Source organism: Boeremia exigua (genome assembly GCF_020726555.1).
Source record: "Boeremia exigua strain MPI-SDFR-AT-0100 chromosome Unknown C7974scaffold_3, whole genome shotgun sequence".
Classification (NCBI taxonomy): Eukaryota; Fungi; Ascomycota; class Dothideomycetes; order Pleosporales; family Didymellaceae; genus Boeremia; species Boeremia exigua.
Window position 1 is genome coordinate 721,921 of NW_025763520.1, and position 21,465 is coordinate 743,385.

Genomic DNA, 21,465 nt, shown 5'->3' on the forward strand with positions numbered 1-21,465 from the left:
CATGGCCCACCTCCATTCCCCACTTCTCCACCAGCTCTTAGCGGAGGGCGTGTGCCAACGCCAGACGTCAACCCCGACCCCGCATCACCGGTGGTAGGACGGGCCTATGCAGCTGTCCGCTGCGCAAGCATTGGCTGGGCGCTCGTGAGCATTGCTCATGTGGTGCTTCCAACATGGGCGAACCGCTGAAGATGCGATGCATGCCGGCTTGTTCGGTCGAGTCTCCGCTTTCATTTCCACGGGCAGTTTGTTGAGCTGTTGACGACAAACCCTGCCCGAGGCTGCCCCCCGTCGCAGACTCACGGGCCGCGGCGAGAGGGAATATTGCTTGCTTGGGAAGTTGGCTGTCTCGCTGTGGAGTGTGTGGAGTTTGGAGTGTGTGGAGTTGGCGCAGAAGCAGGGCAAGGGCCTGCGATTGGGCAATGGCGTCGACTGATCTCGTGAATGATGTCAGATGGCACAGCTTGGGCCCGTTGGAACGCCAATAGACCCAACCTCCCAGCGAGCGGCAGACGGCACTGAAGCTCAATGCACCTTGTCCTCGCCCATCCGCTCTTCTAAACCTGGAGCACTCTATTTTTTTTCCTCGTCAATCCGATTGCGGCTCCTCAACGTGCGCAACGCGGCCAGATCGATCCCAACACTAAGGATCACCTCCACGCTTGTCTAGTGCCGTCTGCAGTAGCTCCAGCCTCGAGCTCGAAGCTCTGCTAGTCGCCGGGACCCTCAGTCAGCTGTTCCCTCAAAACCGCTGCGCAGCCCTCCACACCTCGCTGGAAACATCCTCGCAGACGCAATGGCAACAGAAGCAAGAGACGTCAGCAATCACGTCCTCTTTGAGGTCGCGACCGAGGTCGCCAACAGAGGTGAGAGCTGCCGAACAGCTTCCCCGCTCACGCTTCACGTACTGACCTGCGCGCAGTGGGCGGCATTTACTCTGTCCTCAAGTCAAAAGCTCAGGTGACCACGGCCGAGTATGGCGCAGCTTACACCCTGATCGGACCATGGAACAGGGCCTCGGTACGCGCAATTGCAGCCACGCTGTCGCTGTCCTCTGCTGACCACCCCTAGGCGCAAGTCGAAGTCGAGCCCATCGAGCCCAAGGACCCCGCTCTGATAGCCACCATCAAGTCGATGGACGAGCGGGGCATCAAGATGCTGTACGGGCGCTGGCTCATTGACGGCGCTCCTCGTGTATTGCTCTTCGACACCGGCACAGGCTACAGGTGGCTCGACGAGTGGAAGGGCGACCTGTGGTCCTCGGCCGGTATTCCCTCGCCTCCTGGCGACTCCGAGACCAATGAGGCCATTGTGTTTGGTTACCTCGTCGCATGGTTCTTGGGCGAGTACACCTTCCACGAGAAGAAGCGCGCTATCATCGTGCAATTCCACGAGTGGCTCGCCGGTGTCGCAGTGCCTCTCTGCAAGAAGCGCCGCATTGACGTGACCACCATCTTCACCACTCACGCCACCCTCCTGGGCCGCTACCTGTGCGCCGGCTCGGTCGATTTCTACAACAACCTGCAATACTTCGACGTCGATGCTGAGGCTGGAAAGCGTGGTATCTACCACCGCTACTGCATAGAACGCGCAGCAACACATTCGGCTGATGTGTTCACCACCGTTTCTCACATCACCGCCTACGAGAGCGAGCATCTTCTGAAGCGCAAGCCCGACGGCGTCCTGCCCAACGGTCTGAACGTCAAGAAATTCTCGGCTACTCACGAGTTCCAGAACTTGCACCAACAGTCCAAGGTCAAGATCAATGACTTCATTCGAGGTCATTTCTATGGTCACAACGATTTCGACCCCGACAAGACCCTCTACTTCTTCACGGCCGGACGATACGAATACCGTAACAAAGGTGTGGACATGTTCATCGAGTCTTTGGCTCGATTGAACCACAAGATGAAGAACGAGAACTCAGACATGACTGTTGTGGCTTTCATCATTCTGCCTGCGCAGACCACTTCGCTGTCCGTAGACTCGCTGAAGGGCCAAGCTGTCATCAAGTCCCTGCACGACACTGTCGACAACATTGCTGAAAACGTTGCCAAGAAGCTATTCGAGCGCTCGTTGACCTGGACTGAAGGCCAGGAGCTGCCCGAGGACAAGGATCTACTTTCGCCTCAGGACAAGATCTTGCTTCGTCGCCGACTGTACGCCATGAAGAGGCACAACCTGCCACCTATTGTCACACACAACATGGCCAACGACTCAGAGGACCCGGTGCTGAACCAGCTCCGAAGATGTCAGCTTTTCAACCACCCCTCAGACCGTGTCAAGGTTGTGTTCCACCCCGAGTTCCTGAACTCTGCCAACCCAGTCCTCCCCCTCGACTACGACGACTTCGTCCGCGGAACACATCTCGGTGTCTTCTCGTCATACTACGAGCCATGGGGCTACACACCCGCCGAGTGCACGGTCATGGGCGTTCCTAGCATCACAACCAACCTGTCAGGCTTCGGTTGCTATATGGAAGAGCTCATTGAGAACGCTCAGGACTATGGTATCTACATCGTGGACCGCAGAACAAAGGGCGTCGACGACTCGGTCAACCAGCTTGTCGACTTCATGTTCGACTTCACAAGGAAGAGCAAGCGCCAGCGTATCAACCAGCGCAACCGAACCGAGCGTCTGAGTGACCTGCTTGACTGGAAGCGCATGGGCCTGGAATACGTCAAGGCCCGACAGCTTGCGCTGCGGAGAGCGTACCCGAACGCATACGAGGACGACGATGAGCCCGACTTCTTCAGCGCTAACGAGGCTAAGATCTCGAGGCCATTGTCAGAGCCTGGGTCTCCTCGAGACCGCTCGGGTATGATGACTCCCGGCGACTTCGCCTCGCTGCAGGAGGGTCGCGAAGGACTCAGCACCGAAGACTACATTGCGTGGAAGCTCCCGTAAGTACACACGTCTTTCTTGAATATGACAGTCGCTAACATTAATCTAGCGAGGAGGAAGAGACGGACGAAGTTTTCCAGTTCCCGCTCACCCTCAAGCCGAAGAAGGGCAACGGCTCCGGAGCCGCGACACCGACACTGGAGAAGGCCAATGGGGCAGAGTAAGGATGTATATGGAGGTGCTTGGGTGCGAGACGTTGCATTGTCTATCATATGTTGTTTCCTTTCCGTTTTGCTACACACCATCATTACTGCATGAAGAGTCTCGTGCGATGCGTTACGATGTACTACCAGATCTGTCAATACTATGTCGAACCCAACAGTGGTCTTTGATCCCTGCGTGCGGGCACCACGTGGGTGGCGCCCGGGTGCTGGCGTGCTTCTCGAAGAACGTGAAACTAAAACGACCCGGGTGCACGCTGTCAGCCGAAACGGATGGGTTGTGCATCTGCAGGCGAACAGGTGCAGCAGCATGGCAGCGAGGCGCAGCAGCTTGGTCGCACGAGATAAGGAACTCTCCTTTCGCATGCAGGCCGTGCCCTTGCTGTTTCAGATGGAGCTTGTTGGAGCTTAATTGGCTGTGAGCCCTATGGGTGGTGCATTCGCGTGCCAGGGATATGCAAACAAAGCTCCGAGGCTCGCTGATTCCCGTCAATTCGGATGACGCCAAGTGGGAGATTATTCGACGATTTGAGTCCACCCCGTACCGCGCTCATTCACTCGACCGCAGCCTACCCGGACCCGCCCTGGTTTTCCACCCTCCAGCTCTCTTCCCCGTTCACCATGCATTTACACCCACTTTTAACTTCACGCAGCACGCTACTCGGGTCGGTCCGTTGGATTCTTGGCTGAACGCGCTGCGCGCCGGGCAATCTCCTGGACCCAGATTCTGAGAGATCCGCCGCTCCGCGCCTCTCACCAGCGCTTGCCTGCGCGCACACCACCGACACTACCTGCAGGCCGGAGGGCGGAACGGTCGCGAACATGTTCGCCGGTCACATCATGACCGCAGGGCGCTGGGTGAGGGATCATACGCCGGGCTTCTTCGCTGCATTCAGGCCGAAGATGAACTTTATAACTCTGCATTGTATGTAGTCTCAACGGCTACTCAATGCCATAGCTGACTGGCAGCAGATACGTACATCATCGTCATGACCATCATTGGCTCCATCATCATGTACGGCTCCAGAAACATGGACTACATTGATGCGCTCTTCTTCGCGAGTGGAGCCGCAACACAGAGTGGGCTGAACACGTAGGTTCACGTTGTAGGGCCGGCCGGCAGCCACTGACTTCGTTCAGAATCGACGTCAACCAGCTGCATCTGTACCAGCAAGTCGCGGTTATGCTCATCACCTGCACCTGCACGCCCATCTTCATCAACACGTTCGTCGTCTTCATCCGCTTGTACTGGTTCGAGAAGCGATTCCAGAGCGTAGTGCTCGAAGCCCGCAGCATGCGCGCCACCCGCACCCGCACTCTCTCTAAGAGGAAGAGCCAGATGAAGGAGGAGCACAACAGGCACGTGGGCGACGAGGAGCGCGCCGTGGGCAATCGCCAAATCAATGTCAAGCGGACCGCCAGCGGATTTGCCGAAGGCGGGGTGATTGAGGACGAACACGCTTTCCAGGAATCCAACGGCACTGCCGGCATTGCCCCCCGCAAGGCCCCGAGCTCCACCGATGACGACGATGATGTCGACCCCCTTGACACGCGGAACGTGCCGGCTCAGACCCAGAACATTGTATGGGCTGACACCGTCAAGACGCCGTTACAACGTCGCGAGTCCGATGTCGTCGATGAGCCCTTGCCCAAGCCAGACAAAGAGAAGAGTATTGCCTTTGTGCAAACCCAGCGCCACAGACATCCGACAGAGGGCACCCTACGCATTCCTGGACCTCGGGATTTTGATCGAGGACTGTTGCCGGAACGAGTCACGGAGGACTTGACACGGGAAGTGACCCGGGCATCTCACGAAGACGACCCGCGATTTGCGCCGCGACGATCTCGTTCCATGAGCGTTAGCGAAGCGAACGGAGACGCACCTCACTTCAGAAACCACATCACCTTCGATGGCCCTGCGCGCCCAGCGACTGGTGCATCCGTGTACAGGAAGCCAGACCCAGATGCACTCCATCCCAACATGCAGTTTCGCAACCGATCGAAGTCTCGAACATTCGCTAGCTTCTTCACCAAAGACAAAGACGAGGAAGAAGAGGATCCCATGCCCTACCTCAGTTGGGCACCTACGATAGGACGTAACTCGAACTTCGTTGATTTGACAGAAGAGCAGCGAGAGGAGCTTGGAGGCATTGAGTACCGTGCTCTGAAGCTCTTAGCCGTTATCCTCGTCATCTACTTCGTCGGCTTCCATCTTCTGGGAATGGTCTGCCTGACACCATGGATCACACGAGACGCGCATTACACGAAAGTGGTTGAGGATGTCAACGTCAGTCCTGTCTGGTGGGGATTCTTCACGCCAGCATCAATGTTCAACGATCTTGGCTTCACTTTGACTCCAGACTCGATGATCTCTTTCCAGTTCGCTATACTACCCCTACTGTTGGGCACATTCCTCATCATCATTGGAAACACCGGCTTTCCATGCATGCTCCGCTTCGTCATTTGGCTGACATCCAAGTTCACACCCAAGGGCAGTGGTGTCTGGGAAGAACTGCGATTTCTGCTTGACCATCCCCGTCGATGCTTCACTCTGCTGTTTCCCAGCAAAGCCAATTGGTGGCTTTTTGCCGTGTTGATCGGGTTGAACGGCATCGATTTGATCTTCTTCATCATCCTCGATGTAAGTTGTGCTTTTACTTCCTGCCGTTGGTCAGGACTAATTCAATGCAGCTGAACGACCCAACCGTAACGGTCTTACCACCTGCGTTCCGATTCCTCGATGGCCTTTTCCAGGCCGCCGCAACCCGCACAGCTGGGTTCGCGGTGGTCAACATCGCCGAACTGCACCCAGCCATCCAAGTCAGCTACCTGGTTATGATGTATATTTCAATCTTCCCAATCGCCATGTCCATGCGGCAAACCAATGTTTACGAAGAGAAGTCTCTCGGCGTATGGGCTGATGATGACGACGACGGCACGCCGTCCAGCTACCTAGGTCACCACTTGCGTCGTCAGCTGTCTTTCGATTTATGGTTCGTCTTTTTGGGTTTCTTCCTGATCGCTATCGTCGAGGGAAGTCGCTTGGAGAACACAAATGACTTCGCTTTCACCCTCTTCTCTGTGCTCTTCGAGATCGTCTCTGCCTACGGAACTGTCGGGCTCAGCCTCGGCTACCCAGGCGTCAACACCTCTTTTTCGGGGGAGTTCAAAACGCTCTCCAAGCTCATCGTGATCGCCATGCAGATCCGTGGTCGCCATCGTGGTCTCCCCTACGCTCTGGATCGCGCTATTCTACTCCCATCTGAGACTCTGCATCAGAAGGAGAACGAGGATGCAACGAGACGTATGAACATGCGCCGCAACAGCGCCGCTGTGGGTGCTTTCGACGGACCTGAAGGCTTGACACGTCAAGGAACGGGGATGAGTAGAAGAAGCAGCATTTCCAGCCACCGTCCTTCTGCCGCGGACCGCTTGAGGCCGAAGCAGCTCAAGCGCATCTTGTCTGGAGCTTTCAGCGCTGGGCCTAGCGCGCCGAGGCGCAAGGAGCACTAGAGTCTTTTTTTCGGGAGGCGTTCAGTATATACGAAAACGTGGGCGGCGCATAGATTTGTAGCGGGTTTGCAATGTCTTTCGGTGTGATTTTAGTCGTGTGTACATGAAGGATACGCCTGCCATGATACAATACAAGCTCGTGCTTTCAACATCCGAATAATTGCGTGTTACACATAATGACCACCCAAAGCAGTCTCACTTTCGAGCAGCAATATTCACAATTGATTCAGCACTCACTTCGTCCCAACACCATGATAAATCCCCCCCATCCCCTCCCACGCATCCCCATCCTCATCCTCCAACCCCGCCTCCGCAATCCGCGCAATAATCCTCTGCACCCCTCCACTCACCTTCTCGCCCTCAATCCGCACGCCATCATGCCACACCAACGAGTCTTGCACGCGATCATTAAACCTGCACCCATCAGCCGCCCCACCCCCAATCCCACGTAAAACAGAAAAACTCACCACATCAGCGTCGGCACAAACGTAACATCCAACTCCTCCGCAATCTTCGGCAGCGAGTACACATCCAGACTGTACACGCCCTGCACGCCCAGCGCCTGCAGGTCCGGCAGCCGCTTCGCCAGCGCCGTGATCAGGATCCGCGACGTCTTGTCCTCGGGCCAGAAACAGGCGAGCACGATCCGGCCCGTTGCGTTTTTGACGTAGGTTTCGTAGGCTAGCTCGTCGGGGAGCGGGATTACGGCGGTTTGGTAGGGGGTCAGCTGCGCGGTTATGGGGTCGCGCGGCATTTTAGTTGTTGTTGGAGGAGTAATGAAGAGAGGGTAGGTCGGGTGGAGACTAGGGGGCTGGTTGTTGGTGTTGGCTGCTGGATTTGATTGTCAGATGTTGAAGTGTTGGATGGTGGCCATGGTGTGGTAGGGTGCAGCGGATAAGCTTTGGGCTAGTGCGCGGCGCTAGCAGCCCTATCCGCCGCCTCGCAGGACGTTCCGCGACGCCGCAATATCGGAATTTCGGTTGTTAAGATGGCGCGCGGGAAATTGATTGTGTTTGAGGGTCTGGATCGCGCGGGGAAGACGACGCAGTGCCAGAGGCTTGTTGAGGCGCTGCGGGGCGAGGGCCGCGATGTGAAGTTTATGCGGTTTCCAGGTAGCTCCATATTCACCCACACGCTTGATGTGTGCAGCTTGGTGGGGGAGAGATGCTAAGGAGTGGACAGATCGAACAACGCCTATCGGGCAGATGATAAACAGCTACCTCGCAGGTGATAGCGAGCAGGAAGATCACGCCATCCATCTCCTCTTCTCCGCTAATCGGTGGGAGGCCGTGTAAGTACCCAGCGCATCAAGTCCACCACATGCATCCACCACTTTGCCGTCTAACAAAAACTCCTCGCCCCTTCCTCTTCCCCATTTACCTCCATCGCCCTTACTTCAGCTTCCCCACTGACCCTCACAGCCCCACAATCCTCACAGCAATCGCCCAAGGCACAACCGTGGTCATCGACCGCTACTACTACTCAGGTATTGTCTACTCCGCCGCAAAGCAGAACCCCAGCATGTCCTTGTCCTGGTGCCGGCGCCCTGATGTCGGGCTGCCGCGTCCCGACCTCGTCCTGTTCCTGCACATCGCGCCCGAGGAGGCAGCGGCCAGGGGCGGGTTTGGGGTGGAGCGGTACGAGAAGAGTGAAATGCAGGAGCGGGTGAGGGGGCTATTTGAGGAGGTTGGAGCGAGGGAGAAGGGGTGGGTCGTGGTGGATGCGGGGAAGGGGATGGATGAAGTTCAGGAGAGTATTCAAGAGAAGGTGAAGGAGCGTATGCGGGAGGTTGATGAGGAAAGGGCGCCGTTGGGGGTGGTGGAGGAGTGGTGAGGGTGATGGACGGAAGAAAGTGTCTGGGTTGGAATTGTTCTGTAGATGTGTGGCTGCATTGGCCACAATAAAAGCTATCTGGAGGGACTCTCAGGTATCTCTGCATCGGATCCGTCCACGTCCTTCATCCATGTCTCGTCTAAGTCCTCGTCTTCTTCGGCCGGTTCCTCGTCAATCTCTTGGGTATCGGTTTTCTTCCTCCGCTTTGGCTTGAACATGGCGGCGATTTCTTCGTCGCCATACGTGCGCAAACTAAGCTCCTTCATCAAAGTCGACCACTGAAGATTGGTACGGCAGCCTGGACACGAGCCTTCCATAGGAATTAGGGCACCCGTTGAACTGTCGTCTTCAATTAGAAACCTCTTCGACAAACACGCCAAGTGAGAGACTGTCTCGCAGGTCTCGGTGGGACACACAATGACCATACCGGATGTTGAATCCGCGCTCTTCTTACAAACACCACAAGAATGCCTTGTTTTGTCTTGCAGAGATCTGATCGATTTCTCAACGTATGGCTTGCAGTCTTCGTAAGCGACTGGGATACTCCTTATAATATCTGGGATATAATGCGAGCTAACCTCTGCCCATATCTCGGGCGCAAGCTTCGGCATCTCAGCAGGGGTGACTTGTACGGTAATACTCTCCCTCAGCTTCTGCGGCATTTTGGCAGTATGTCTCTCCCACTGCTTGAATATGTCGGGTGCAAAGAATCGCAGATGCAGTGGCCAGCTTCGAAAGCTGTCCACCCCAAGAAGATGATGTAGGTTTTTCAATCTCGCCTCGAGTGACATAGGCGGTTTCTTCCTCCGTCCAGTCGCGGCAGACGCAGCTTTCTTGCCTTTTTGCAACTCCACGGCGCGGGCGTCCCTAACGTCCCGGTCGATGTGTCTGGTCATGTGCGTGTTCTGCCACGCCCACTCGAATTGCAATGCGGCGAAGTGAGACGGGAATCCAGTCACGATGCACGTCATCTCCCATGGACGCTTTCCCTGCATTGCGGTCCGCTTTGCGCCGCCCTTGCTCGTGCCATTGTGCTGACCGAGGCGGCGTGCAGGATTGGGCGTGCTGCCGATGTAGTACGACTTACGGTTCTTCGAGCGCAGGAGATAGCAGCAGTAAAAGGCTGGGATGGGTTTGCTCTCGATCTTGAGGAGTTCAGCCATCAGTTGATCTGTAGTCGGTGTTGTTGTTGATCGATCGCTAAATGCGGACATGCAATTCCAGGATTGGAAGGAGATTGCTGCTGATTGGCTGTGGCCCAGGCTGCAGGCGTCCAGAACGTCGGAAGGTGCACACCCTTGCAGTTGCTGACTTCAGGTCGATGTTGGCACAGCGCATTCGAAATTGAGGTGCAGACGTGACTGGAGATCAGGCGTACAAGGTCGAATCGAGTATGTTCGCACTTTGATGATGCTTCCGAAAAGTTATGAACCGCCACTGTGAGATGCAGTTGGGTGGCAAATAGAGTCTGTTTGGAGCGTTTGAGGAGGCGAAGCTGCAATGGATAGGTTGCTGTGCATCAGAACAGATTGAGATAAGACGAGTGGTATTATCTGTTATGCTTTTACGATATCACTGTGGAGACAAAGACGGTGCAAATTGTCGCAGCAGTGGTAGCTTGCGATGAGGTGAGTGTAGCGCAGCCCTGCGCCAATCGGCAACTCCAGCTTTGAGAATTGGCAACGACCACTCTCAGGTCATGGCCTTTGGGCTTGCTGTGCGCAACAAAGCAACTTGAACGACTACAATGGAACTATCTGTGGCCGGATTGTGGAGAGTAAATTCTCCCGCATGCGTTCGAGTTTGACTGGAGGCATCCTTACAGGGACCATGCTCCGCATGTTCTTTGGTTCGAATACGCTAGTGCATCGCACCTGCTCTCGCCCGGCTTTCCCCAAGTCGCTGCTCGCCGTTTCCTCCTCTCCTACACACCACCAACAGCCTTTCGACCGGCACCGCTGCCACGTCGCTCGACGACCGTTCGCGGCGCATACGAGTATCGAGGAGCGTCTACGCGCTCTTTTCCGCTGAAACACAATTGCAACAATACATATCCGGACGAAGGCAGTCGCCTGCCCTACGCACCGGTCCCATGCCTGCAGCAGATATCTCCCCACGATAGCGCCCACTACCACAAAACAACACCTCCCGAACGATCGCCGCGACTCGTAAAACGCCTCGGTGATCACCACAGATTAAACTATTGCCACTACCGGCAAGAGCATTGAGTGTATCGTCAGACAGGGCTATGGTCGACTTTGTGCCGTCTGGTGGACCGCCGACCGGCGCAACAATAACGACATTCAGAGTTGCCACAGAAGGCGGAATGTCTGAGGGAGGGCATGCGCGATCGCGCATGGGAGGCGCTGCCGTTTCTGCGAATGGCGCACCGCCGACCGTGAACACAATTCCCTTGAGCGCGCGCAAGTCGGCGCCGCTGGACCTGACGACCGTCGAACGCAGGGGGCACAATGCGCCAAACAACTTACCGCCCAAGTCTCAGCGCATGTTCGGCCTGCAGGAAGCGCCCACATACAGGCCTACTGCCGAGCAGTTCAAGGACCCCTTGGCTTATATGCAGAGCATACACGAAGAGGCGCAACAGTACGGCATCGTGAAGATTGTCCCTCCAGACACATGGACTCCTTCGTTCGCTGTTGACACCGAGCGCTTCCACTTCCGGACGCGACGGCAAGAGCTTAATTCTGTCGAAGGTGGTACACGTGCCAACTTGAACTACCTCGACCAGCTGGCTAAATTCCACAAGCAACATGGCCACAGTCTTACGCGCTTTCCAAGTGTCGATAAGCGCCCACTTGATCTGTACAAATTGAAAAAAGCCGTTGAGACTAGAGGTGGCTTCGAGCGTGTCTGTAAGCAGAAGAAGTGGGCTGAAATCGGGCGCGATCTCGGTTACAGTGGCAAGATCATGTCATCGCTTTCCACGTCGCTGAAGAACTCCTACCAAAAATGGCTGCATCCATATGAAGAATACCTGCGGGTCGTAAAGCCTGGTGTGCAGCAAATGCTCGAGGTAGAACATGGCGGCCCCTTTACGCCATCGCCAGCGCACTCGCCGTTGAAGAAGTCGGCACACGAGACACCCACGGTTGAGTCACCTACAATGCGCGCATCTGCAGCTTTAAATGCGTCGCTGCATAATGATGCCATACCCACGCCTCCTGAGCTACCACGGCCAGCAGCCTCATCAGGCTTCACATCTGTTAATTCGGGAGGGTTCACACCAGTCAACGGAAGTTCAGCTCCCGCCCCTGCTGCGACACCTGCAAGCAATTCGTTCTCCGCAGTGAACACGCCGAACGGCCTGCACAGAGATTTTGTCGATTCCCGCACATCAACACCTATGCGCAATAGCGATAGCCCTATGCTTTCAGCCCACAACACCCCAGATTTGAGGCCAACAGCACATGGTCTGACGCCGCTGTCCAACGGACATGCTTTCAACCAATTGAAGCGCACATTGTCTCAGGATGGCGAGAGCAGCATGAACGAGGAAACCGATGATGCAAGTGGCCGTCGCAGTAAGCGGCTAAGAAAAGGTAAGCACACACCTGCATGAAGGCGTATGCCGAGTCACTTCGCTTAAAAAACATCCTTGCTATGGCTCGGCTCGTGTGCGAGCTCATTGGTGGTAACTTTGGCTAACGACTTGACTTGCAGACGCGCCTACCGTAGCCGGTTCGCACATGACACAGCCTCGCCAGTCAACACCAGGCAGCATCAATCCACGCGTGCGTTCAGCTGACGACCGTCCAGGTGATGTAGGTAGCCATTCGCTGTAGTGCTATGCTCAATGCTGACCCTTATAGCGCTGCGAAAGCTGTGGATTAGACAGCGACCCGACCAATATCCTGCTGTGCGACAGCTGCGACAATGGATACCATGGCTATTGTCTCGATCCGCCAATTCGTGCGATTCCTACGCACGATTGGCACTGCGCACGATGTCTCGTGGGTACGGGCGAGTTCGGCTTCGAGGAAGGCGGAGTATACTCGCTGAAGCAGTTCCAAGAGAAGGCGCAAAACTTCAAGCAAGCTCACTTCGCCGGCAAGACGGTTTTTGATCCCGTCACCAATGCTCACAAGCAGCCAACAGAGGACGAGATCGAGAAGGAGTTCTGGCGCCTCGTCGAAAATCTTACCGAGACAGTAGAGGTGGAGTATGGAGCTGATGTTCATACGACTACACACGGCAGTGGTTTTCCAACCATTGAACGCAATCCACGCGACGCATACTCGACGGATCCATGGAACCTGAACATATTGCCTTATGCGCCAGACTCGCTCTTCAGACACATCAAGTCGGACATCTCAGGGATGACGGTCCCTTGGCTTTATGTTGGCATGGTGTTCTCGACCTTCTGCTGGCACGCTGAGGATCACTACACGTACTCTGCAAACTACCAACACTTCGGCGCTACAAAAACTTGGTATGGTATTCCCGCAGAGGACGTAGGCAAGTTTGAGCAGGCTATGCGTGAGGCTGTTCCAGAGCTGTTTGAGACGCAGCCAGATCTCTTGTTCCAGCTGGTAACCCTTCTGACGCCTGAGCAACTCAAAAAGGCTGGTGTTAGAGTTTATGCAATTGACCAACGAGCCGGCGAATTCGTCATCACCTTCCCGCAAGCTTACCACGCTGGTTTCAACCACGGCTTCAATTTCAATGAGGCTGTCAACTTTGCGCCAAGCGATTGGGAGCCGTTCGGCGAACACGGCGTTCTCCGTCTACAGGAGTACAGGCGGCAGCCATGTTTCTCCCACGATGAATTACTCCTGGCAGCAGCAGGACGCAAAGACACCACGATCAAGACAGCCAAGTGGTTAAGCCCAGCCCTCGACCGAATGCGCATACGCGAAGAACGGCTGCGCACGAGATTCCTTGAAGCGCACAAGGCATCTCGCCCACATTCATGCAAGCTAGATGGCAGCGAAGGCCCCGGCGACCACAAGTCGGTTCAGTGTCAGCTTGAGGTTAGCATAGATGAAACTGATTTGCATGAGGAGGAGTTGATATGTGCCTTCTGCAAAGCATATTGCTATTTGTCCAGGTTCTACTGCCGCAGCACCAAGAGGGTCCTGTGTCTACAGCACGCTGGCTCGTTCGATTGCTGTGCCGGCAGTTCCGCAGACACGCGCTACCAAGGTGAAGGAGGCGAACATGTGCTTGTTCATCGCATGACCGACGACGCTATTACATCTCTTGTTCAAAAGGTTGCGGATAAGGCAGGTCTACCAGATGCATGGGAGGCCAAGCTGGAGGCTCTCATGGCGGAAGGACCTCAACCGCAACTGAGAGTATTGCGTACTCTCCTGCACGAGGGCGAAAAGATCGATTGGGAACTTCCTGGACTTCCCGACCTCAAAGAGTTTGTTGAGAAGTGTACCGAGGTCGCAGAAGAAGCTATCGCATACATCACCCGCAAACAGCAAGCTCGACAGAAAAACGTACGAACCGGTAGAGGTAGAGGCGCCAACAAAGGAGCAGCAGCAGAGGCCGAGGACAAGGACCGTGAGTATCGCAGCATGGAGAACATCCAAAAGCTTCTCACCAAAGCCAAGGGTCTTGGCTTCGATTGTCCAGAGATCACTGCTTTGCGCGAACGTGCACAGAGCATTGCTGAATTCCAGGACAAAGCCCGCATCGCCTTGCGAGATCACCCTAATCAGCAAAGCATTACACGTCTCGACGAGCTACTCGAGGAAGGCAAATCGTTCAACGTGGACGTGCCAGAGTTGGAGTCGCTGGAGAAGGTTGTCCAGCAATTGAAGTGGTTGCGTGAATGCGACGAGTTCAAATACAAGCCTGCCACGACACTGCAGGAAGTTGGTGAGCTCATCACTCGTGGTGTTGAGCTAGGCGTTCCCGAGGGTCATCCCGAGATCCAGTTCCTGCAAGGCAAAAAGGAGCAGGGCGAATTCTGGGAAACTAAGGCCAAAGAACTGATGGCAGTGGAGAACGTTCATTACCAGCAGCTGGACGCATTGTCCAAGCAAGCTACCAGCCTGCCAGTGACGCCAGAGACTCGAGCCGCCGTGGATGCCATCCTCAAAAAGCAGCGCGACGCCCAAGACCTCATTATGTCGTTGTTTGAGCGGAGCAAGAACCCTGACTTCCGTCAACGACCGACTTACAAGGAAGTACGCGAGGCTATGGAGGCACTAAGCGCCCTCAACAGCAAACCTCAGGGCACCATTGATCTTGAGAAAGAGCAAAAGCGGCACGAAGACTGGATGCGTCGGGGAAAGAAACTGTTCGGCAAAGCTAACGCGCCTCTCCACATCCTTCAACAACACATGAAGTCGGTAGACGACCGCAACCGGTTCTGCTTTGATTTGTCTGACCAGCCGCGCATGCCAGTGGAGCCTGCTTCACGCGAGGCTAGTCCTGTGGATGGGGAGGAGGTCGATGGTTCGGGTTCTAGTCGTGATGTGTTCTGCATCTGCCGAAGGCCTGAAGCTGGCATGATGATAGAGTGTGAGCTCTGTCACGAGTGGTGAGTTCTCTTTTACTGTGTCGTTCACAAGATTTGTGGCTAATCGTTCTTAGGTACCACGGCAAGTGTCTAAAGATTGCACGCGGCAAGGTCAAGGAAGACGACAAATACACCTGCCCCATTTGCGATCACCGCGTCAAGATCCCACGCGATGCTACCCGTCCCAAGCTCGAAGACCTGCACACGTGGCAGGACGAGCTACCGAATCTGCCGTTTCAACCAGAGGAAGAGGAGATACTGGAATCTATCATCGACCACGGCATCAAGTTCCGCGAATACGTTTCGCAATACATCAATCCGCTAATGTCTAGCCCTGACGAGCTCACTACTCAGCGTTTCTATCTACGCAAGCTGGAGGGTGCCGATATTCTTCTGACAGAAGAGATCAACTTCTTCCGCCAGGAATTGCACAAGTGGGCGCCTGTCGCGCCTAACCCTCCTCCCATTTTACAGGTTTCCTTGTCAACTCGCAAGCCTCGTCCTACAAAACAACAGAAGCTCATGAACCAGCTCGGCATCTCCAACCCAGACGATCTACCTCCACACCTGCGCCCAAAGAATCAACAAATCAAGCGCAAGGACGGAGATATGACCAGGCCGCAAGGTCTCGGATCAAATTCTGAATCATCACACACGCCACCGGGCGACCCTCGCCGTGAGTCTGGGGAGAATGAGTTTTTCACATCAAACACGACATCGGCCTACAACAACTCGCCTACCTTTGGCGCCAACGCCCCACTCAACTTTGTTAGCAGCTCCTCGGTGGCGCCGCTGGACCCAGGCCTCTTCGAAAGCTCCGCACAGGTGCCGACAAGTCCCATGCATGAGCTCTTCAAGAGCTCGGGTAACGGACAAGAGATGTTTGGCGAGGCGATGGAGATGGGCGGTGGCCAGGCGGAGGAAGCCTTGGCTGTCACCGAGGGCAACAGCTACCTGGACTAGGTGTCCGCATTCTTCAGCATGCCTGGGTCTTCCCCATCACCAGGGATCACGAAATCGGCTTGAAAGACTCTACTCGGTTTTAGACGGCGGGTGTATATCATAGCTTTTCCTTTCCAGAGATATCACTTAATTTCTTGCACATGTATTCGTTCGGGATAGTTTAGGGACAGTTTTACGGAGTACGGGTCGGATGTTGTATCGCCAGACGTGTTGAAGCACATGGACGCGAACGGGCTGTTTGTCGCATTCGACAGGTGTTAGGGAATGGGCGGCCAGTGCCGAGATACCCATTGAAAAGGCGCATTATGTAGTCTCTTGTAATTCAGTACCGAGAAATAGATGAGCATCTCTAAAGCCGGACCGTTGACCTGATCGTTTTGATGGCTCTGGAACTGCGCAGTTGGCTCGAGTGGGTCGGGGCTTGGCAAGGTTCGAAAAAGATGGAGGATGGAGAGACGACTCCGAGGCGAAGTACGACTTCGGACGACATCTCACAATGCTGCCAAGCAGAGGGCTGCGGCCCGCTCAGATCGCTCCGCTGAGCTCGCGCCAATCGACATATATCTGCAGCAATGCTTCAAGAAAGGTGCGCATCCTGTGACGGCTGAAGCACTCCGCAGCACTCCCGCCTCCGCATGTTGCCGCGTCGCTTTGGCAGCCATGCCATTGCACGCGCTCCGTTTACGGCGCAGCCATTGCTGCTAAGCTCCCTACGCGCTTGCTGACGTGCAGACTGCAGTTCTCGTCGCTCCCCCGCACCGCCGGTCTTCCGCGCTCCTCTCGCACACGCCCGCTGTCGGCTCAATGGAGGGCGGGCGCAGGCGCGAACCCATACGTCGCCCTGAACGCATCGGCTGTCCGCTACGGGTCATGGTACGCGCCATGGAGCTGGGGTCGCTCCAGCACGCCAGGCGGTCCTACCGAGACGGTGCCCGTCGCTGAGTTCTCGAACACGCCCGCACCGCCCGCCGCGCCCACCTCGCCCGTCTTCGAGCCAGAGGTCACGACCGCCACGCCCGAGATCGCCCCCGCGGGCATCGACAAGGCCGCCGTCACGGAGAACAACATCACGCCAGCCGAAAACACATCGACCCTCGACGCGCAGACGCTAGAGGAGCTCCTCGGCAACGACCCCGTCAAGGACGTCGTTCCCAAGATGGAGATTGACCCTACACAGCTCATCGACCACCCCGGACAGCTCGCAGAGCTAGGACTGGACTACGGCTACGGCATCACGACCACATTTCAGAGGCTCCTCGAGACCATCTATCTGGACATGGGCTGGGGCTGGGCAGGGACCATCATCGCAGCCACCGTCGTCGTGCGTAGCGGCATGTTTGTGTTCCAGGTTCTCAGCTCGGACAAGATGGCCGGCATGGCTGCCTTAAAGCCGCTGACTGGTCCTCTGTCGGAAAAGATGAACGCCGCCATTGCTGCTGGCGACAAGCAGAAGGCGGATCTGTACAAGATGCAGCAGGCAGCCATTCTGAAGCCTCACATGGGCGGCATGGTCTGGATGGGAGGCTTCACCCTCGTTCAGGCTGCTGTCGGTTTCTGCGCTTTTCGATGCCTCCGAGCTATGGGAGAACTGCCTGTACCTGGAATGACGACCGACGGCTTTCTGTGGTTCTCCGACTTGAGCGCACGCGATCCTTACTTCCTTCTGCCAGCTGGCACTACCTTCATCATGTACAAGATCTTCAAGGTACGCTATACTTTTACATGCATGTACTTGAGCATATCTGACCGTGTACACAGAGTGGTGGCGAAACAGGCGTCGCAGATGTGACCGCCGAGGGTGCCACACGACGCAAGCTCATGACTTTCATGGCTTTCTTCATTGGTGCCATCACCGCATTCCAAGCTTCGGCTCTACAGCTTTACTTCCTTATGTCTGGTATTATCGGCGCTGGTACTGGTTACCTCCTCAAGCAGAACAGCTTCAGGCGTCTGATCCGCATTCGACCTCTTCCTACGCCCGAAAGCAACGAGGTCTTCTCCAAGGTCATCAAGGGCGAGCTCAAGCTCAAGGACATCAAGGGTCCCGATGGCAAGATCCGCTACTCGCCCCCTTCTCTGCCCAAGTCAACCACACGTCGCAACGCTACCCTCGCTGGCGGGGCCATCAGGATCAAGGAGGGTACTACACTGCCTCTGCACCTGCGTCCTGAGCAGCCCAAGATCGACACGGAATTCCCCGATCGTGACGCCGATTTCGAGGCAGGCCCCAAGGGCAGCCTGACCGAGAAGCTTGACTACTACCGCCGCAACTACAAGATGGCCTACGTCAAGCGCAGGGTGGGCGACAGCATGAGGGGTATGATGCAGAGGGCTGGTTACGATGTTGGAACCAACCTTAGCAGGGAAGAGGAGAAGAGGAAGAGGAAAGCAGACCAGTACGAGGTTGAGAGGAGAAGGAGATTCGAGAACCGAAAGTGAAGCACCGAGTGAGACTGTACAATACTGCATGTTTGGATTATATCATGGGCACAGGCATATGAAAGGTGGACGTTGTATGTGAAGATTCGTGTACAAATACCTGGACGCAAACGCTGTCTCATCTGTTGCATATTCATATCTTGTCTAGGTTCGCATTTTACCTGCTCCATGACGCTGGTCTTAATGCAGGCAGAGCCGTCTGATACAGATCTCTACATGACCTGTGCACGCCTCAAGCGTGCTCGAATGCCTGCTTCGCGTCGTCTCCAACACTGCTCCCCCCCATCACTCCAGAGCAGTGTACATATCCAACTCCTGCCCATTCCTCCTCCGTCTCTCAATCGGGTCCGCCCGCATCTCAACACCGGGGCCCACGCGCCTCGAGTCACTCCGTCCAGAGGGGAAGATCTAGTGCACATCAGTCGGCATCCTCCGCCAGCACACACACAAACGACGTACCTTTGTCCCGCTCCACCCCAGTCTAAACGCCGCCTCGTTCGCAACCAGCTCCCCAAAGCCCAGCATCAGCCCGTTCACAAACGGCAGCAGCAGGTTGATGGCGGCGCCGCGCAGCAGGCCCCACAGCGTCGGCGGCGAGTACAGGATCAGCGGGGAGGAGCTGGACGGCGGCGAGGGCGAAGCCTCGTTTGATTCGTAGGTCTCGCTGTCGGACGGGAAGGTCGTGGTCGATGCGTCCATGCCGGCGGCGGACGGGTCTGAGGCGAGGATGTCGAGGGGGTCGGACATTGTGGCGGACGCGGTGGTGCGCGGGCTCGTGGTCGGGCAGGGATGGGGTCGGTGGCGCGGCTGTGTCGCTGTGGCAGGGCCCTGCTGGAGAGTCGAGGGCGGGTGCGCTGCCGAGGTTGCGGTGGGTGCGTGGTGTTACTGAGGCTCTGAGCGATCTCCGGTCTTGGCGGCGGCGGGAGCTTGGGCGGTGGCTTCGTGCTGCAGCATGGGTGCCTGGGGTGCTAGTGGACCATGTCGGAGGGTTTGGGACAAGTGTTTTGGTCGAGCTGGATGCTGGAGAGGACGGCTATCGCCTTGTATACGAGTGCACCCAGACTGTCCTTTCTGTGGAGGGCTGTTTGGGTTGCGCCTTCCGCATGGTACAAGTGACATAACGTCAGCGCTGCCACCCCACCGCGCCTATTGGAGCTCTACCAAACAACATCAACCACTTTTTCTATCAACCCTCTCTCTCTCACTATAATCACCTCACGCGTATTCTTGACATGTCTTCAAGTGCCCCCAACCGCGACGACCAGATCGCACAGCTTGCAGGCCTGACCGGCGTTGCTCCTGCAGAGGTGAGTGCATCGAAGGGCCTAGAAGCGCGGAGCTACTTGCTAATCACCTCCAGGCTGAACGATACCTCGACGCCGCAAACGGTGACCTCCAAGTCGCCGCCGAACTCTTCTACGAGCAATCCGCAGAACAAGAACAAGCATCAGACGACGACATGGCCGACAACAACCAGACAACGAATCCCACCCCCAACCCTCCCCAGCAGCCGGTTCCGGGCGGCGGCCGTACTCTCGGAGGCGCATACGTCCCACCCACCGAGGCGTCGTCGTCCTCGTCCTCGAGACCACAGTCCACGCAGTCGTCGGCGCCGCAGCAGCGAGGCGTAGCCGGGCTGAGGACGCTTAAGGACCTGCAGTCTTCGGGTGGCGCACCTGGCCACGGACACGCTCACGATGACGACGACTCGGACGAGGACTTCAAGGACGACGAGAACCAGGACTTCTTCGCGGGAGGAGAGAAGTCGGGTCTTGCCGTGCAGAACCCCAACCAGTCAAACCCTCGCGACCACATCAACAACATCCTGAAGAGGGCGCGGCAGTAAGTAGTCTGCGACGTCGACCGATGCGATCTTAATCCTAACTTGCCATAGAAATGCTCCCCGACCGGGAGGCGACGACGAACGACCTACTTCGCGCTTCACAGGCAGTGGCATGACACTCGGTGGCGACGACGCTCCTTCGCGACACATCCCTGACCCGGCCGCGGGCCAGTCCGCGCCTCAGCCACGTGCTCACCGCGAGCTTCACCTTTGGCGGGACGGTTTTTCAGTCGACGACGGGGCGCTCTTCCGTTACGATGACCCGGCAAACGCTCGCACGTTGGAGATGATCAATACCGGCCATGCTCCGCTTCATATCTTGAACGTCGAGCACGGCCAGGAGGTCGATGTCGAGGTACACGCACACAAGGACGAGGATTACAAGCAGCCAAAGAAGAAGTACGTTGCCTTTGGTGGCTCTGGCCAGCGGCTTGGTAGCCCCACGCCGGGCGCAAGCTCCTCTGCGGCACCTCCCGCAGCACCTGCAGCTCCGGCAGGCAACACAGGTGCGTCGGCCTCGACTGGTTCTGCGCCAGCAATCGTTGATGTCGATACTTCTGCACCTACGGTTACACTGCAGATTCGCCTTGGCGATGGTACACGCATGCAGTCGCGCTTCAACACGACCCACACTATTGGCGATGTCTACGACTTTGTGGACCGTGCCAACACCAACGGCCGTGCGTATTCTCTGATGACGACATTCCCCTCGAAGGAGCTGTCAGATAAGGCACAGGTCTTGGGCGACTTGGCCGAGTTCAAGCGTGGAGGTGTAGTTGTACAGAAATGGACATAGAGATATGCACAACAATGATCTCTAGCGTGCAACTCAAGGTCTTCGGCATTGGTTGTGAGGGCTTCGACATGTCGGCGTCGGCCTCCGAGCAATGGTTGTGGGGATTGTGGAGGGCCCACCGCAAGCAAGTTAAAAAGAGGGTCGATTGGAACGACCGCGTCAGCGTCACTTTCGACTTCTATGTATTAAATTACCGACTGACGTTCATCTTGGAAATTTCCATATTCAACGTCAAAAACGGCACGACAGAATCACGCTAGGGGAAAGTTTCCGTGGCAAGACGGTAAGACCCATGATTCAGCAGCAGATAGCAATCAAAGACGGATTCTGCTCTGCGGACCGGCCTCGCAATGCATGATGCCAGATATCAAGTCACACCTCAACGGGTTTGAACGTCCCCCCTTGTTGCACCGCAGGGCGGATGTTCCATACATGCACCGTGAACAGTAACGCCCATTGGTCCTTTGTTTCGAGATTGAGAGCTTCCAATTTATTTGTGCCAGTGCGTGTATGGTCTGGA

General features: G+C 56.2%; 9 protein-coding genes across 9 annotated transcripts; 6 read left to right on the forward strand and 3 right to left on the reverse strand.

Annotated features, from left to right (window-relative positions):
- Positions 1–488: 488 nt before the first annotated feature.
- C7974DRAFT_387619 (glycogen synthase) lies at positions 489–3,274 on the forward strand. Its single transcript, XM_046141189.1, has 4 exons — positions 489–866; positions 923–1,020; positions 1,072–2,903; positions 2,954–3,274. The coding sequence occupies exons 1-4, from the start codon at positions 797–799 to the stop codon at positions 3,066–3,068; spliced, it is 2,115 nt and encodes a 704-aa protein (XP_045999986.1). The 5' UTR covers positions 489–796; the 3' UTR covers positions 3,069–3,274.
- A 197-nt stretch (positions 3,275–3,471) lies between these two features.
- Positions 3,472–6,788, forward strand: C7974DRAFT_353120 (cation transport protein-domain-containing protein). The gene is made up of 4 exons (XM_046139530.1): positions 3,472–3,990; positions 4,038–4,158; positions 4,206–5,706; positions 5,757–6,788. The coding sequence occupies exons 1-4, from the start codon at positions 3,888–3,890 to the stop codon at positions 6,576–6,578; spliced, it is 2,547 nt and encodes an 848-aa protein (XP_045999987.1). The 5' UTR covers positions 3,472–3,887; the 3' UTR covers positions 6,579–6,788.
- Positions 6,789–6,839: 51 nt separating this feature from the next.
- Positions 6,840–7,440, reverse strand: C7974DRAFT_387623 (uncharacterized protein). Its single transcript, XM_046141190.1, has one exon. The coding sequence runs from the start codon at positions 7,330–7,332 to the stop codon at positions 7,042–7,044; it is 291 nt and encodes a 96-aa protein (XP_045999988.1). The 5' UTR covers positions 7,333–7,440; the 3' UTR covers positions 6,840–7,041.
- C7974DRAFT_353126 (thymidylate kinase-domain-containing protein) lies at positions 7,437–8,507 on the forward strand. Its single transcript, XM_046139531.1, has 3 exons — positions 7,437–7,690; positions 7,761–7,869; positions 8,000–8,507. The coding sequence occupies exons 1-3, from the start codon at positions 7,567–7,569 to the stop codon at positions 8,409–8,411; spliced, it is 645 nt and encodes a 214-aa protein (XP_045999989.1). The 5' UTR covers positions 7,437–7,566; the 3' UTR covers positions 8,412–8,507.
- C7974DRAFT_305381 (structure-specific endonuclease subunit SLX1) lies at positions 8,486–9,574 on the reverse strand (the record flags this gene model as incomplete). Its single annotated transcript, XM_046138027.1, has 1 exon — positions 8,486–9,574. One exon carries the CDS (start codon positions 9,572–9,574, stop codon positions 8,486–8,488), a length of 1,089 nt encoding a protein of 362 aa, XP_045999990.1.
- Positions 9,575–10,338: 764 nt separating this feature from the next.
- Positions 10,339–16,226, forward strand: C7974DRAFT_329860 (PLU-1-like protein-domain-containing protein). Its single transcript, XM_046139068.1, has 4 exons — positions 10,339–11,971; positions 12,093–12,193; positions 12,242–14,925; positions 14,979–16,226. The coding sequence occupies exons 1-4, from the start codon at positions 10,660–10,662 to the stop codon at positions 15,865–15,867; spliced, it is 4,986 nt and encodes a 1,661-aa protein (XP_045999991.1). The 5' UTR covers positions 10,339–10,659; the 3' UTR covers positions 15,868–16,226.
- A 40-nt stretch (positions 16,227–16,266) lies between these two features.
- On the forward strand, positions 16,267–18,379 carry C7974DRAFT_329863 (mitochondrial export translocase Oxa1). The gene is made up of 3 exons (XM_046139069.1): positions 16,267–16,453; positions 16,607–17,572; positions 17,626–18,379. The coding sequence occupies exons 1-3, from the start codon at positions 16,364–16,366 to the stop codon at positions 18,304–18,306; spliced, it is 1,737 nt and encodes a 578-aa protein (XP_045999992.1). The 5' UTR covers positions 16,267–16,363; the 3' UTR covers positions 18,307–18,379.
- Positions 18,380–18,591: 212 nt separating this feature from the next.
- Positions 18,592–19,005, reverse strand: C7974DRAFT_431668 (outer membrane protein TOM13-domain-containing protein; the record flags this gene model as incomplete). The annotated part of the gene is made up of 2 exons (XM_046144795.1): positions 18,592–18,714; positions 18,766–19,005. The coding sequence occupies 2 exons, from the start codon at positions 19,003–19,005 to the stop codon at positions 18,592–18,594; spliced, it is 363 nt and encodes a 120-aa protein (XP_045999993.1).
- A 243-nt stretch (positions 19,006–19,248) lies between these two features.
- Positions 19,249–21,156, forward strand: C7974DRAFT_124097 (uncharacterized protein). Its single transcript, XM_046135215.1, has 3 exons — positions 19,249–19,613; positions 19,667–20,148; positions 20,201–21,156. Exons 1-3 carry the CDS (start codon positions 19,539–19,541, stop codon positions 20,943–20,945), a joined length of 1,302 nt encoding a protein of 433 aa, XP_045999994.1. The 5' UTR covers positions 19,249–19,538; the 3' UTR covers positions 20,946–21,156.
- The last annotated feature ends 309 nt before the right edge of the window (positions 21,157–21,465 follow it).

Coding starts and splice junctions, on each gene's coding strand:
- C7974DRAFT_387619 (XM_046141189.1), top strand. CDS start 797: ATGGCAACAGAAGCAAGAGACGTCAGCAATCACGTCCTCTTTGAGGTC. Junction 867..922: donor GACCGAGGTCGCCAACAGAG/GTGAGAGCTGCC, acceptor ACCTGCGCGCAG/TGGGCGGCATTTACTCTGTC. Junction 2,904..2,953: donor TACATTGCGTGGAAGCTCCC/GTAAGTACACAC, acceptor ACATTAATCTAG/CGAGGAGGAAGAGACGGACG.
- C7974DRAFT_329860 (XM_046139068.1), top strand. CDS start 10,660: ATGGTCGACTTTGTGCCGTCTGGTGGACCGCCGACCGGCGCAACAATA. Junction 11,972..12,092: donor CAGTAAGCGGCTAAGAAAAG/GTAAGCACACAC, acceptor CTTGACTTGCAG/ACGCGCCTACCGTAGCCGGT. Junction 14,926..14,978: donor TGTGAGCTCTGTCACGAGTG/GTGAGTTCTCTT, acceptor AATCGTTCTTAG/GTACCACGGCAAGTGTCTAA.
- C7974DRAFT_353120 (XM_046139530.1), top strand. CDS start 3,888: ATGTTCGCCGGTCACATCATGACCGCAGGGCGCTGGGTGAGGGATCAT. Junction 4,159..4,205: donor ACACAGAGTGGGCTGAACAC/GTAGGTTCACGT, acceptor GACTTCGTTCAG/AATCGACGTCAACCAGCTGC. Junction 5,707..5,756: donor TCTTCTTCATCATCCTCGAT/GTAAGTTGTGCT, acceptor AATTCAATGCAG/CTGAACGACCCAACCGTAAC.
- C7974DRAFT_329863 (XM_046139069.1), top strand. CDS start 16,364: ATGCTGCCAAGCAGAGGGCTGCGGCCCGCTCAGATCGCTCCGCTGAGC. Junction 16,454..16,606: donor GCAGCAATGCTTCAAGAAAG/GTGCGCATCCTG, acceptor TGCAGACTGCAG/TTCTCGTCGCTCCCCCGCAC. Junction 17,573..17,625: donor TCATGTACAAGATCTTCAAG/GTACGCTATACT, acceptor CCGTGTACACAG/AGTGGTGGCGAAACAGGCGT.
- C7974DRAFT_124097 (XM_046135215.1), top strand. CDS start 19,539: ATGTCTTCAAGTGCCCCCAACCGCGACGACCAGATCGCACAGCTTGCA. Junction 19,614..19,666: donor CCGGCGTTGCTCCTGCAGAG/GTGAGTGCATCG, acceptor AATCACCTCCAG/GCTGAACGATACCTCGACGC. Junction 20,149..20,200: donor ATCCTGAAGAGGGCGCGGCA/GTAAGTAGTCTG, acceptor AACTTGCCATAG/AAATGCTCCCCGACCGGGAG.
- C7974DRAFT_387623 (XM_046141190.1), bottom strand. CDS start 7,332: ATGCCGCGCGACCCCATAACCGCGCAGCTGACCCCCTACCAAACCGCC.
- C7974DRAFT_353126 (XM_046139531.1), top strand. CDS start 7,567: ATGGCGCGCGGGAAATTGATTGTGTTTGAGGGTCTGGATCGCGCGGGG. Junction 7,691..7,760: donor GAAGTTTATGCGGTTTCCAG/GTAGCTCCATAT, acceptor AGGAGTGGACAG/ATCGAACAACGCCTATCGGG. Junction 7,870..7,999: donor GCTAATCGGTGGGAGGCCGT/GTAAGTACCCAG, acceptor TGACCCTCACAG/CCCCACAATCCTCACAGCAA.